Source organism: Teleopsis dalmanni, chromosome 2, assembly GCF_002237135.1.
Source record: "Teleopsis dalmanni isolate 2A chromosome 2, ASM223713v2, whole genome shotgun sequence".
In the NCBI taxonomy this organism is placed as follows: Eukaryota; Metazoa; Arthropoda; class Insecta; order Diptera; family Diopsidae; genus Teleopsis; species Teleopsis dalmanni.
Genome location: NC_051847.1, coordinates 210,135,024 through 210,149,872, shown reverse-complemented (window position 1 = coordinate 210,149,872; position 14,849 = coordinate 210,135,024). Strand labels below are relative to the sequence as shown.

At 30.9% G+C, this 14,849-nt stretch overlaps 1 protein-coding gene across 1 annotated transcript; it reads right to left on the bottom strand.

Moving 5' to 3' along the window:
* Positions 1-2,612: 2,612 nt before the first annotated feature.
* LOC119683915 (transient receptor potential protein-like) lies at positions 2,613-14,129 on the bottom strand. The gene is made up of 16 exons (XM_038097803.1): positions 13,871-14,129; positions 10,193-10,422; positions 9,892-10,132; positions 9,677-9,819; positions 8,816-9,017; positions 8,538-8,714; positions 8,240-8,474; positions 8,026-8,178; positions 6,545-6,690; positions 5,986-6,353; positions 5,567-5,924; positions 4,919-5,138; positions 4,633-4,798; positions 3,897-4,057; positions 3,667-3,830; positions 2,613-3,499 (listed from the first exon to the last, which is right to left on the bottom strand). Exons 2-16 carry the CDS (start codon positions 10,333-10,335, stop codon positions 2,684-2,686), a joined length of 3,693 nt encoding a protein of 1,230 aa, XP_037953731.1. The 5' UTR covers positions 10,336-10,422; positions 13,871-14,129; the 3' UTR covers positions 2,613-2,683.
* Positions 14,130-14,849: the final 720 nt, after the last annotated feature.

Genomic DNA, 14,849 nt, shown 5'->3' with positions numbered 1-14,849 from the left:
CACAAGCGCACACAAGACACAGCATGCACGTCAGCACAGAAATCTGCCTAAATTGCTTGGATATGTTGTTGGATGAACTTACTACTACATACATATATACAATATCTGCATCCGCAGCAATATCAGCGAACAACATAACAGCGGCAACAACGGATTCAACAGCAACATTATTTCACCTAACTTGACATGTTGTTTTATTTTTGTACTTAATTTAGTTCTTCTTTGGATACAAATTGTTGCTGCCAAGCTGCGGTTAGAAAAGCAACAAATGCTTGTGTTGCTAAACATTGTAAGCAACAGGTGTTGCGAGCATAAAGAAGCGTAAAAACATGTTGAGAAGCATTTCCCAAGTATGCAAGCATTTCATAAACACTTTTTATTTTTATTCTTAATGCAATAAACATATATTGAAAGTTAAACGTATTAAATTATTAAATTATTTTATTAATAACATCTATTAATACACTGCGGATGGTCTATGAAGTAGACCGAAATATCTGTTAAATAAAAATATATACATAGCAACTTTGAAATTTATGTTTAAACCCAAGTTTTTTTTTTATCTAATATAAGTTATAAGTTCAAATTTGGCTGGGCATGAGTTCAATCCCTGGTACTTATGTGTGCGAGTTCGATTAAATTGATGGTATATTGAGGGAAATAATAAATTGTGTCGGCAAGGCAGTGAATGTTGGTATTTATTAGAATTTCGAGTAGGGTAAATTAGATAAAAATTAGGTAAATTAGAGGTTAACATTGTGAAAATTGAAAACTTTTAACCCAAACTAAAAAATTAATGATGTGCACATTACTTTTTATAAGCGATATGCAAAAAATCCCTAGAAAATTTCAATTTGCTTTACCTCAATTTACTCGAACTCGCACATATTAGTTATTTACTTTATAATTTATATTCTTAAAACCTTTTTTTAACATTTTTCGATGGGTCCAATTAATTAATTCACTTTTATTAATAATCATTAGCGAAGAAAACTTATTATTAAGTTCCACTTAACTCTTAACATATAAAGGAGTACGTATGAGGTGTTTGTTGCAATGTATGGGGGTTTAATATTTGGAGTGGATTCAAATTAAAAAATGCAACGTATCTTTTTAACTCTTGTAAAACTGTAGATAGTTTGTAATTACAATAACGTAGTTATTTGGATAACGCTAACTGTTGCGATCTTTCTATAAAATATTTAATGGAATCTCTATTCCATTAAAGACTCCGTATATCCGGTAATAAACAGCCGAGTATAGTAGTAGTTGATACTTGCGAATATGTTGTTAATTAATGTGGAACTTTAATTTAATGAAATCTCATAGGTTAGATCAGGGCTGTTCAAACCAGATAAGATTGCGGGCTAATTCAAATCACTGAATAGGTTGGAGGGCCGCAGAAATAAATACGTACATTCATAATTTTGTCGGAGAAAGTAAGAATATGGCAATAATGTTAAATTTAGTTTTATTAATTCTTTATTAATTTATCTTTTACAATTCTATCAACATAAACATTATTAATATAAGTTTTTGTCATACAAAAAAAAATTTTATTTTTAATGTACTGACATGCACTGGATATGTACTGGATATGAGTTGTAGAGAGAAATATATACTAAAAACTTTGCAAATTAAGTAAATTAACTTGTTGTATAATAAATTATTTAAAAAATTTTAATTCATTTCATATAACAATTAAAATTTTGCCGAATTGTGATAGATTGGAAACATGTTGCGAACCCTGCTTTGGACAGCCCTGGGTTAGATGATTAATTTTTAATTAAGATGAAAACAAATATGAGCTTAAGATTACGAAAAAACCGTATAACCAGGCCACTTTGATTCAAGAAGGTCATAACAACTTGAAGTTAACAGCCTACTGCTAAGGATTTGGCAGAGTGCTAACTTCAAGAAAACATGCATTTTTTATGACCACACTCCCTTTAGAGTGTTGAATTTTCTGGGAGAGGTTCTTCTGATAGTGAGTTAAAACCTTTCACGTTTTTATAGTATGATAATATTTTTATTATTTTATTTCAAACTAATTTTATTTCAACTTATTATGACCTATTAAGCTCAACGTAAAGAAAAATATTTTCTTTAATAACCTGGCGAAGCTATCATTCTAATGTCTTGAAGTAATATATACCAAATATTTTAAAATATTTTTCTATGAAATTTTATTCAATTTCAATTAAAATGAGTTTCATAATGTCTCCTTCAATCTAATCGAGCAAAAAATGTTGCTAATTATGAATTTGAACCAAGGATCCTTGAAAAAGGAGTACAGTAGATACTTTTTAAAAGGAGCGTATGTTTTGATTTCATTAAAATTTGAGTGCAGAAGCCAAGTTGAAAGTATACCAAACCATTCACTTAATCAGATAAAAACTTTTAATACTCTTAATGCCAACCAGCAAAGAATATTTTAAAATGTATTTAACTTATATATGGTATAAAAAGATATCCTGTGTCATGTAAAGTACTGAAAATATACACAGAAATTTCCATGAAAAATATTTAAAAATAGAAAACGACAACAAAGTAAAAAGTTACTCATTTGTACATAAAACAAAATTATTTTTATTCGATTTTGTAATAATTTTTAAAGTTAATTAATAAAAATTAATTCTTAGTCTAAGAATAAATATAAAATATGACAAATGAACTTTTTGATTTAAAGCCAACCGGATATCATACGCCCAGTAACCGTGGACTTGCCGCGCTCTCCACCCGCTGCAGCACTACTCTGACCAACTTTAATGGCAGGCTTAAGAGGAGCAGCTTCAGCTTTTTTATCATCTTTCTTATCAGCCGGCTTATCATCTTTCTTATCTGCAGGTTTATCACCTTTCTTTTCATTGCTTTCATCATCTTTTTTCTCATCTTTATTGGTTTCCTTTTTGTCATCTTTTTTGTCATCCTTCTTATCATCTTTCTTTTCATTCGCTTTGGTATCTGTTTTCTTATCATCCGTCTTGGTTTCAGTTTTCTTCTCATCAGGTTTCTTATCAGCTGCACTAGTTATTTCAGGTTTCTTATCATCTGCCTTTTTCTTTTCATCTGCTTTGCTATCACCTTCTTTTGTTGTCGTGGACGATGCACCTGATTTTTGTGCTGAAGCATCTGGCTTAGCTGGTACAGCTGGTGGAGCAGCTGCCGCTGTACTCTTAGCTGCTGCAGCAGGTTGTTTGGTAGTATCTGTTTGCTTAGCCGGTTCTTCTTTCTTTGCAGCGTCAGGTTTTGTTGCTTCACCAGGTTTTAATATTGCGGGCTTAGCAGTGGTATCAGTTGGTTTAGGTGGAGGTGCTGGCGCAGCGGGTTTTGTACTTTCGCTTGACTTGGAATCTGTTGGTTTAGTGTCAGTTGGTTTTGTTCCGCCAGCTTTAGTCTCTGCAGGCTTAGCTGCATCTGGCTTGGGTGCAGTTGCTGCAGCTGGAGCTTTCATTGAAGCGGTGAGTTTAGAAGCTGTATCAAGTATCGATTTTTTAGACTATTCGGGAAGAAAAAAAACAGATATTTTAATAAAAAAATAGTTTTTGTAAAACTTTTTTAAATTTGTGTTCTGGAACTTAAATATACTTATTCGACTAATTATATTAAAGTGTGAAATATATATAAAAAAACTTGAAATGTGTAAATGATTATTAACAAACTTACACCAATTGCCTCCATTCTCTTTGGTCTTTCTTTTTCTTTATCTTCTCCATCAGTATCACCAGCATTGCTTACGGAGTCTTCATCGGCAGTAAATTTCTTTTTCATGAATTTCACATATGCTACACGTGTAGCACGTGATACATCACCAAGATTTGGATTATATTCTATTTTTAAAAACATTTATTAAGAAGTATGTTTATAATAATATTATAATAAATTATATATAGTACCTATCAGTTGGGTCTGATTCATCTTCAATCCTTCATTGGCTTGCTCGATGATTCTACGTCGCAAGCTGCGCTGACTATGTCGTTGCATTGAAGAACGTTTTGTACCTATAGGATCTGCTGACATAGTATTTTGACGTGCAATTGCATTCCAGTCCTTATCACTAGTAAAAGAAAATTATTGAAGCATGCTTAATGCATGTATATAAGTGATGGAAAAAAATAATGCGTTATCTATAGATATAGCAAAGTTTTGTCTGGACTTATAGATTTAAACTAATTATGCAAAAATATTTAAAATAAAACTAATGATGAAAAAATAGTAACGTCAAGTGTGTGCAGATGTTTAAACTTCTTTTATATTGAACACTGAGCATATATATGCATATATATATTATTAAACATCATATTATTAATTAACTTAAATACCAGTTATAGGGTAGAGAAGTTAAATATCAATACTGAAAACATATATATATTTTTTTATAGCTTAGGTTTTTCTTTAGAAACCTAACACTTCGGTTAACTTGAGAAGAGAAAATAAAAATTGGCTAGAGGTACATAATTCGTATCAGTTTGTATATTGTGACATCTGTAGAATGGAATCACAAAAAAACGGTGTAAAACTGCATAATACTATCGCGAGAATGATATCTGTCCGATATATGATAATAATTTGAAATTGTCCAAACACATAAAGACCACTAATCGTGGCTACATGATAGAATTTTTCACTTACCCTTTCTGTGCCTTCTTCTTGCCCATTACTCTGGCTACAACTGAAAATATATCACTATTACCATCTTCACTCATTTCTTGTTTCAAGTTCTCAACAAGACCGATTTGGAAATCTTTAAGTATGCGACGTTCGGTCACTTTGCTCTTCTTGGTGCCCGCAGCAGCAGCTGTTTATATAAATATTATTATAATTATGGGCAGATTATATTATTTTATAATTTATATATCTATCACATATATATTTAAAATACCATTTTTTAGGTATCAAACAATATATTTTTTCTTACCTGCTGTTTTTTTCTCAATATCGGGCACATTGAAATTATTATTAGAGAATATATCCAACAATTCAAAACGTAACGAACTAATATCTTGACGTACTTCAATAATATCATCCTCTGTGATACCGTAATCATCACGACGACGCTGCTCGGCAGTAATGTAGCGACGTATAAGTAACTTCATAACCTTATCATGCAACCCCTGTGCTTTCACCAACGACTTGCGCTGTAAAGGGCAAGAAGAAAAGTGTTCAGATAAATTATTACTAATTCACAACATTCAGCTACATTCCGATTATTGGCGCCACAACAGCTGAGCTAGTGTGACGCAAAACACCTACAAAACAATCTATGCCAAGCAAACCCCATGGAGAAGAAAAGTTAATAATGTTTTGTAATTTATCTAAATAATGCGGTAAAGTAGTATTTTACTCATGCTAAAGTGTTTCGAATAATCACACGTCATATTTGAAATTGTAAAATGTGAAACTTAAAAAAAACTATCAAGCAGAATATAAGCTAAATTAAAACTAATTAAAACTAATTAAAACACTTTAATAAATTAAAAATAAAAAAAATATTTCTCTAATGAACTAATGTAATAAATTGTACTTTTCAATAATCCAGTTCGATCCGTTTCCCTAAGTAACTTACCATAAAGCTCTTTGAACGTTTTCTCTTCACTTTTCCTAATGTTTTTCGCAGCAATTTGATTGAGGGACATAGATTAAATGGTGCTGGTACAGTGCCCCCATCTTCGAAGTAACTCATCCATAATTGCGAACGAGCAAATTTCCATTCAACATCAGCACGTTCCGATATGATTTGATAGGAGTTCGACATCATAGCAATCAACATGTTGAGCAGTACAATAATATTTATTACGGAATACGAACCGAACATCAATAGGGCCCAAAAACGCGTAAAACTCTTTATGCCAGCCAAATCGAAGGAGACCAAATCGACTAAACCGAATGAAGCCCAGAAAAGCGATTGAGATGTTTCGAAAAGACTGTTAAAGAATTTTTCATCTATATCTGTATATGTATTTAGAATAGAGATTTGAAGCATACTTAGAAAAACGTCTCCATATTGTGCAAGCCTTTTCTTGATCGTCAAAGTCAGCTACATCTGGATGCAAATGATAGCACTTTTTCATTTCCAATTCCGCATAGTACCATAATAGTTGATTCAATCCGCAACCAAACGCAAACAATACTAACGTATATATCAAAAAGAACTTAATGATATCGATTATCATACGACCCAATGAAACTTGTAATGGTCCCAAATGCGGATTAATAGAGAATATATGTACCAGTTTCAGATAGGAAAATACCATGCCTGCCGCAAATGCACCTTCTGATAACAACATCGGGTCGAACGGATGCCAATGTTCACGCGGAAAGTACGGATCTATATTTCGATACCATAAGTCTCTCTGTAAAGAACGTGTATTTACTTATATAAACTCATACTTTTGATTACTTTAAAGTATTATTATGAATCAATATAAATCTTAAGAAATTAGGATCTTTAAAGCTCGATTTTTTTAATCAAATTTACTAAATTGGAATGATAATCCGAATACTGAAATTAAATTTAGAATTAGTTATTATTTTTTGAACTTACATGCACAATTACCCATGCCGTGGCCCTACAAAGTATCCATGTTACATAAAACATGTTCGATATGAAGTCTACCACATTCCATAAATCTGTTATATAATCGAACAGCCCATCTGCATAAAGAGTTTTCAGTTCGCCAAATATCAAACCTTAAAAATAAGATTAATTTAAATATATAGTCTTTAAAACGGATTCATTTATAAGATTATTCGGTGCTTTTATATTTACACGCTAAGCATAATTAATATATTACTTTTAATGATATATAGTATAGGATCCAGATAATTCAAAATAAAGAAGTGTCTTTATATTATATGGCCTGAGAAAATAACGTTTTATATTTTTAACTATAATTCGAAGAATAAATGTAAAGGTTATTTTAACCTTTATTATCGGTAAAATTATAATTATAGGAATTATAGGTAAAAATAATGAATTTCTTGGTACATCAGTAATAAATCTAGTACATATACCGAATGGATGTATTCTAACAATAATAATATAGTGCAATACAAGACTTTCAAATTAGGTTCAATCAAATTAACTTACAGGGTTTTTTTACAGAACACTGGATTCTGAGGTACCATCTCAATAAAATGGACCTTTCAGAGACACTTATTTATCATTTTTATGAAATAGATATTTTAGCATCTGAGGGCATCTTCTACGAATGCCTTACACTGAGCGGCAGCAGACAAATCCACTTCGGACACAAACATATGGAGCAAAACAAACCATTGTTAGATATTTCTATTCATTGAAAGCCAAAATCTAAAGCCAAAAATGATCGGTTGAACCAACTGCGTTCAGACCACCTGAATCACATATGGATGTTTTCAAAGTGAGTGTTTTCGAATTAAAAATACTTATAACAGTAAAATAATGATACTATCCAATGAGGAAAATCAAGAAAATAATTATAATATTAGTGCTATTATGTGCTTCCATGCAACACTTATTTTACATGTAAAGGCTATTCATTATTAATATAGTGTGTATACAATATAAGTTATTTGGGAGAATTGTAGAAATAGTCTCATAGCATCTAAGTGTTCTAACTAATAGTAAGACTGAAAACAATATATAAATCAACTTTCTTTGAAAGTATGTACATTAAATTATTTAAAAATCATGTAAAAACATGAACAATAAAATATATCAAGGGGAATAAAGTTTTTTACCGAAGCTATATGGTACAATGTATCAGTGTCTGTTAGGATTCATAATTCATCTTTGACAAATTTCAATGGATTCCTTAAGCTATATAGCTGATAACTAAATCCTATATTATACGAAAATACCATTTTGCTAAGTTCTAGATATATGAGTTAGTCCAAAAATTGATGTTTTAAGCTAGGCTTATTATTCAAGATATTAATTATACCAATTAAAATAACAAATTCAATTAAAAATAACTTTCTGTTCAATTATGAACAGTTTTAGTTCCTTTCATTTTTAACAATAAGTATTGTTTTCTTACTTACTTGCCACATACATTATTATGCCCAATTCAATAGGTCCTGGTAGAGAGCCTCTTTCATGTTTACGCCAATCTTCTAACATAGCCAACATCCAAGGAAATGCCAACAACTCAAAAGTGATTTGAACAACACGCAATGAAGCAGCACCCAGAAGCACTAAAGATTATAAAGATCGATGTTATAAGAAAGTGAAATTATTGTAATCCAACTTCCTTACTTAAGAAAAACATGTAGGAAAAGGATTGAGAAATGAATTTAACAAAGGGTTTTCGCATCAATTTGCCAGTATCCGAGTCCGGAGCCATCAAATAATTCATACTGTTTATAGGAAACATACAACCGAGTTTAAGAACTTCCATGATTTGCTGGGAAGCTTGCTTACGTCGAAAACCAGGCAAACCCTCATACCAAATTGCGGCCAGTAACTGTTGTACATTAGGATGAGCTACAAACTGTGGAAGAATGAACACAAAATTAGTTAATAAAAAAGTATAAGTAATGCATAAGTCATTTACAGTTTTTTGTTTATATTTAATGGCCAGTTTAAGACGTTCCAGCGTTTGACGTTGTCCCGGCACCCATATGACATTTGAGGGTTCATGGTTGAAATTTAGCATAACTTCCAGTTCTAAAGAAGTGCGTGCATGATCCAGCAGAGATGTTACAAAGTCTTGTACATGTAAACGCATTTCCTGTATAAGCAAAAATAATAGAATATTCGTATTAAACTTAATGGCATTACACTTTTTTATGTAAGCATATGTTGGGCCGGGGTGGACGGTGCGCTGCTTACCGTATATTCCGCACGAAATTCAGATTCCATCGCTTGTAATCTTTTCAATTCCCAACAAAGCTCAAATGCTGTTAATACAGGGTCACGAGAGCTGAGCGCTATTAGCGAACTGGCAGTTAGGGCACGGTATGCGTTAATACGGGACTGGGAATAGCGCAGTGAGTCCGCTTCTTGTGATGTAACGCAGACATCACAACCACATCTGTAAATTGCATTAACATCAGTTTTTGTGTTGATAAATTCAATTTTGAGATAAAAAAAAAATACAAAAAAGTGTTGGTGCTTTTCAAAGAATTACTAAAATTAGCGAGATAACATTTTAAGTAAAAAAAGTAACATTATTTTGTAGGTAGCAAAACTCAACCAAAACTTTTTATCCGAGCTATTGTTAGTTTTCAGTTGTGCAAAAATGAGAAAATAGTTTTTTCTTTGCTATTGCCAATTGAGCACAAGTTGCAAAATCATTTTATCAACAATGTATCTGGCCACTTTCAGCAAGATACCAAGTACAACAAATGGATGCCAGAAATATTATTGTGACAACAAAACTCCAAACGAAAGAAACACGCCTGAAAAGTTTTAATGTCGTTGACCAAAATATGCAAAATTTAGCTTAAAAATCACGTAAAACTATTGCAGCAGCAAATAAGAAAACGTGCCGAAATGTGTGCCGCTTAGCTAAATGCCACTAATTTCACAATCAGTGCAACAAACCCCACTGCAAAATGGCAATACTACATGAAGTGCAAGCACTTATAGTGCATAAAACGAACGTTCACCAATCCGACACAGATACACTGGTAAATAGAACGGCCAACGGCAAAGGTAAATAGTCACTAAACGTGTACCAAATGCACTCACTTGACATCATGCGGCATTGGTAATGTTGCTCCACGGTCCAATAATAGCCTCAAAATCTCGTAATTGTTGCGATGTGCAGCCAATATTAATGGTGTGATATCGGCTGTAAATGTGGATTTGGAGCGGTCGACGGCTTCCCAACTCTATTAGTAATGAGAATGAAATTATCAATTGTAATACTTTTGCAAATAAACATTCATTGTTTTATGACGTACGTATGGTTCACCCTCCTTATGATGTGTTTCTTCCCATTGGAGTAACTCCTCCACAGCTTCTACATATTCTTCTGATATGGCATGCAGCAGCGCATCACCTACATCAATGCCATAATCAAGTAGTACGACAATTAAATCAAAATTTTCATTTTCAATCGCAGATATAAGCGCAGAACGATTCATTGGATCCACACAGTTAAGATTAAATTTATCCGGTTGATCGCGATAGGTTTCAATAATTCTATTAAAAAAATGTTCATTACAATATTAAAAAATATTACTTAATAAAAAAGTCACCAACTTTTTGACACCCGATAAATCACCACGTTCAGAAGCTAATATAAAATTCTTCTCCACCTCTGATAAGATATATTCTTCTGCCATAACAATATCATAATCAGCTTGGTGGCCCTTTTCGGGGTCACCTTCTTTTTTTCCAGCCATGCCTTGACTGTTTCGTTACTTCTAATGCGACGAAAGGAATATATACTTCTTTCTATATTTCACTTTTTGCAATCAAATACGGTTAAACTAAAGATAAATATATTAAAAAAAAGAATTATTAAATAAAACAAACTAAAAATTATAGTATAATTATAGTATTATCATTCAAAGAAGAATCTTAAGAGCACATGACTTTAATATTAGTATTTACATATACTTATTGTGTTGTTATTATCTCTCTTAATATCACTTATCATAACATAATTAGACATAGTATTAACTGTGGACTAGTAAATACTATTATTATAAATAAATTTAATTAAAATAGGGGAAATACCATCATTATGGTCTGTCATAATACCTATAAATCTATAATACTATAGATTTTTAGTACTAGCATTATGTTGTTATCTTGAAATTGAGTTTTCGATTGCTAACTTTGTGGTAAAATGTATAATACTCCAGATTAATTTTTAACACTCTAGATATTTTACCAGAGTAGCAAGATAACCCTAGAATTAACAACTGTTCTATATGATTTGACAGATAAACTGTGACTTCAATCGATATATGTTTTTTGTAAAAAATATGAGTGTCTACTAACACTACTAAGAAATTGTAGATTACTCTAAAAATGTTCGATTGGAGAACCAAATTTGACACATCACGAGTAAATCTAGTATAAATCCAGATTTACCAATCGAAAACGCTACAAGAAAATGATTATAGAAAAGTTTTCTATAGAACTAGATATGTAGTCAATTTGTCTAAATTCGAGTTCTTCAAAAGGAAATTCACATCCTCATAATAAAAACTTTTTAGTTAATTTGTCAAAATTGAGTTTTTAAAAAGGAATAAAGCATCATCCACATCCTTACGATAACAGTAACTTGTTGGATCTTTAATAATGGTGACTTTGTGGTGTCCACCTCTGTTGTACCCCAATCATAACTGCTGGCTCCTTTCTACATAATGTGAGAGTAGTTTCGATGTTATGTTCTTCACAGAGTGTTTTATCACTTTTTATATTTTTCTTTTCAATTCTATTAATCTAACGAAGTTATTCAGCAGTACGGACTTAGAATAAGGAATAGGTATCAAATCGAAAGCAATGTAACCATTCGATCACCTAATTCATTCTCTACGACACTGTAGCGACCAGGAATCAATATTATATGGTCCATTGCTTTATGTCTCTAAAAAACTACCAGGACAGCCGAGAGCTTCGTGAATATTGACTGTAGCTGCAAACGCCGATGAACTTTCCGCTTTATTTCTCATTTATATTCCAGCAAACTACTCTTATTTTCCGAAGCCTTCTATTAAGAAGACTATTGCGGTAGTCGATGGAAAAGGAATTTGATTTCGTCGCATGAGAACCACCCAAACCCAATATGATTTTAAGTTATATTGTTATGAGTCCATGGTGGACTGTCAGTCCAGTGTTTGAATTGAAGAGTGAAGGGTGAATAGAATCAAAAATTTGCTTTGATTATAGACAAGTCAAGCATAACTGTGGTTTAATATATGCTCTGCAAGTCAATGTGATATATTGAGTGTAGGAAGTTAATATGCTGCCAGTACAGTGATTGTATTGAAGAGTGAGAGGCGAATAAGACTACACAGTTGCTTTATTTTTTTTTGATTGTAAACGAATGAGACATAACTTTGATGATATGTGTATCGTTTGAACCATTTTTGGTCCGATTATTAGCCATCTATTAGAATTGATGTTATAAAAAATTGTAGCAGGTTCGTTGGCTCTTCAATTGCCAGGTATGTCTATATGATCCAGTACTCATTTTGGGTTGACTGACTGATTATAAGTAAATAAGTCAATATAATTACTTTTAACTAAATAAAAATTAATTAAATTTTTCCTTTTCTTAATTTTTCCTAATTAAAAATGAATTTTAAACAAATTGACTACTCATGCACAAATAGCAATTGGAATACTAAGACGTCAGTTTATAATTTTTTATTAAAGTTCGTGTTTGAGCTAATAAATAATATTACCCCATGACATAAATTTCATTAATGATCATGGATTCATAAATTGAACTTTTATTCAAATTAATTTTAAATTTAATTACCAATAAAATTAATATATTTGTTATTAAGGAAAAGTGGAATTTAAACATAATCATTAATACAAGTTGCGATACGGGTATATATGGTAGAGACATTATTTATAATTCGTGTGATATATTGAAACGTCAGCGAAACTAAAGTTAACATTTATTAATTTTTAATTAGTTTTAGACTTGCGTAAATAATTTATTATTCTAAAGCATAGAGGAAATGTCAAATACTCAAATAACCAGCTTAGCTTTAACATTTTTAATCAACTTTCTAATTAAGAAAACTACATAATTTTGGTATATCAACTAAATAACTTTTAAAATAATAACTACAAAATATGCATTTATTCTCAACTTTTTTAAATTATATTTTATAAATTATTTTATTTCAAAATTTATAATTTTGAAATAAATTTTAAAAGTTTCATTTAAAATTTTTTTCTTATATTTTTTTGATTTAAGGTAAACATAGAAGTTGTTTGCTATTCCTCAGCGTCAAGTTAATTTAATCATCAGAACTGTTTCAAGAAGGAATATTTTATTTTAATAAAAATTTGAAGCAATTTATTTGAATTTTTTAATTTAATATTATACTAAATAATATAGTAATAAATCAGTCCGTTTTCGTGACATTTTGCCCCTATGGCATTTTATTTAGAAATACACATCCTATTAAGATGAATGGAGAACTATTTGTATATGAAGGTACTCTCTAAAGACAAAGACGGCTTATAATAATGTAGAATAAAATGAAATTAAAAAATTGAAATGTGGTGAACTAGCATTGAATAATACTTAATATATACATATTGGTACCGACTTATATGTTTAATGCATCAAGCCGTTTTATAGGCATAAAGCTTTAATAATGAATATACTGTTCTAATGGAACCTCTTTCTTGACATATTACTAAGGAACTTATATTTTTATTTATTTATTTGGAATTTAATTAATATCTTAGTCTTTCGAAACTACACACCAAAATTATTTGAGGCATACCCTATGATGCTTTAATGAAGCGAATCGCTTCTGTACCAAATCTGCATCTAGTATAGCTTAGATGTTAAAAATTTCAAGAGCACTGTCCTGGACGTGTATGGAGAAAGTATTTATATCAAAAGGTGCTTGAAATTAGCTCTTTCTTGTACAGGGCACTGAAATGAATGATTTAAAGCGTATTTAAAGCACTTAGAGGTTGCTACGAATGGAGTGTTTTTTTTTATTTGCAGTCCCATATAATTCCTTTTTATTCCTGATCTGATATAACACTATCTTTGAATCTATAAATACATTTCTTTTGAACATATCGCATTATTTCTATTAAGGTTTAATATTATTAACATTATTGTTTAAATATATTACTATTTGTGTGTTAATGTTTTAATGCTTAATACAAAAGAAAGTAATTTAATAAATTTTTTTAATTCAGCAAAATAAATATATAATATTTTACCATTTAATATTTTCCCGGTATCAAATCTCTAAAGCATCATTAACTCTTCAACAAATACACTTTAAAGAAATTACAAATATTTCATTCGTACACTAAAAAAAATATGCACTGTTTTAAATATTTAAATTGCTATATGAAAAGTCTTTTTATCCATTTGTCCTTGCATATCCTTTTAGTCCTGTCTTATATGTCTTCAAGTATATTCAACTCTTCTTACTTTGTAATTATTTAGATCGTTTCGTTGTTTTTATTTTCCGTTTCGATGTTAACCGTTCAAGAATTCGCGAAGCACTGCAATCATCCAAGTTTGACTCTTGGGTATATTCCACTAATTACATTAGTGACCACAAAAATCGGTCATTGGAAGCTTACATAAACTAGTTCAAGTCACGTTTGTCTAACATCGAACACATGACTGCAAATTTGTTCTTAAGTGTAAAGAAGAGACATTAATACCTAGCTCAATTTTCCAATATTTGCACCCTGTATTTTAGGTGTTTCCGTTCTCATATGTGAACTCGTGCCTAAGCGATAACAACAATTTTGAAACTTAAATGCATTTTTCAGACATAGTTTTTCTCTTTGAAAATTATTTTCTTTACAAAAAGTTTAAAATGGACAGCTTGGAATCGATATTGGAAGCCATACCGCTTCTAACCTCGTTTATAGAAATGTGATGCTTACAAAACAAATCACTTGCACTTTCGTGCGATTATCATGCGGCATTTTCAGCGTAATTGGTAAACATTATTTACTTTATTTGCTTTAATATATATATGTATTTAATGGTATTTTACTAATATTTTGTTTATATACAATGGAACTTCCTAAGGAAGTTTCTGAAATCACCCATTGAACAATGAGAAATTGCTACAGATGGCGGCTTAATAATTAACTAATGGAATTCTCCAATCGAAATTTTGGGATTATTTAGATAATCATGACCAAATATACGATATATAACAGAAATATATAAAAC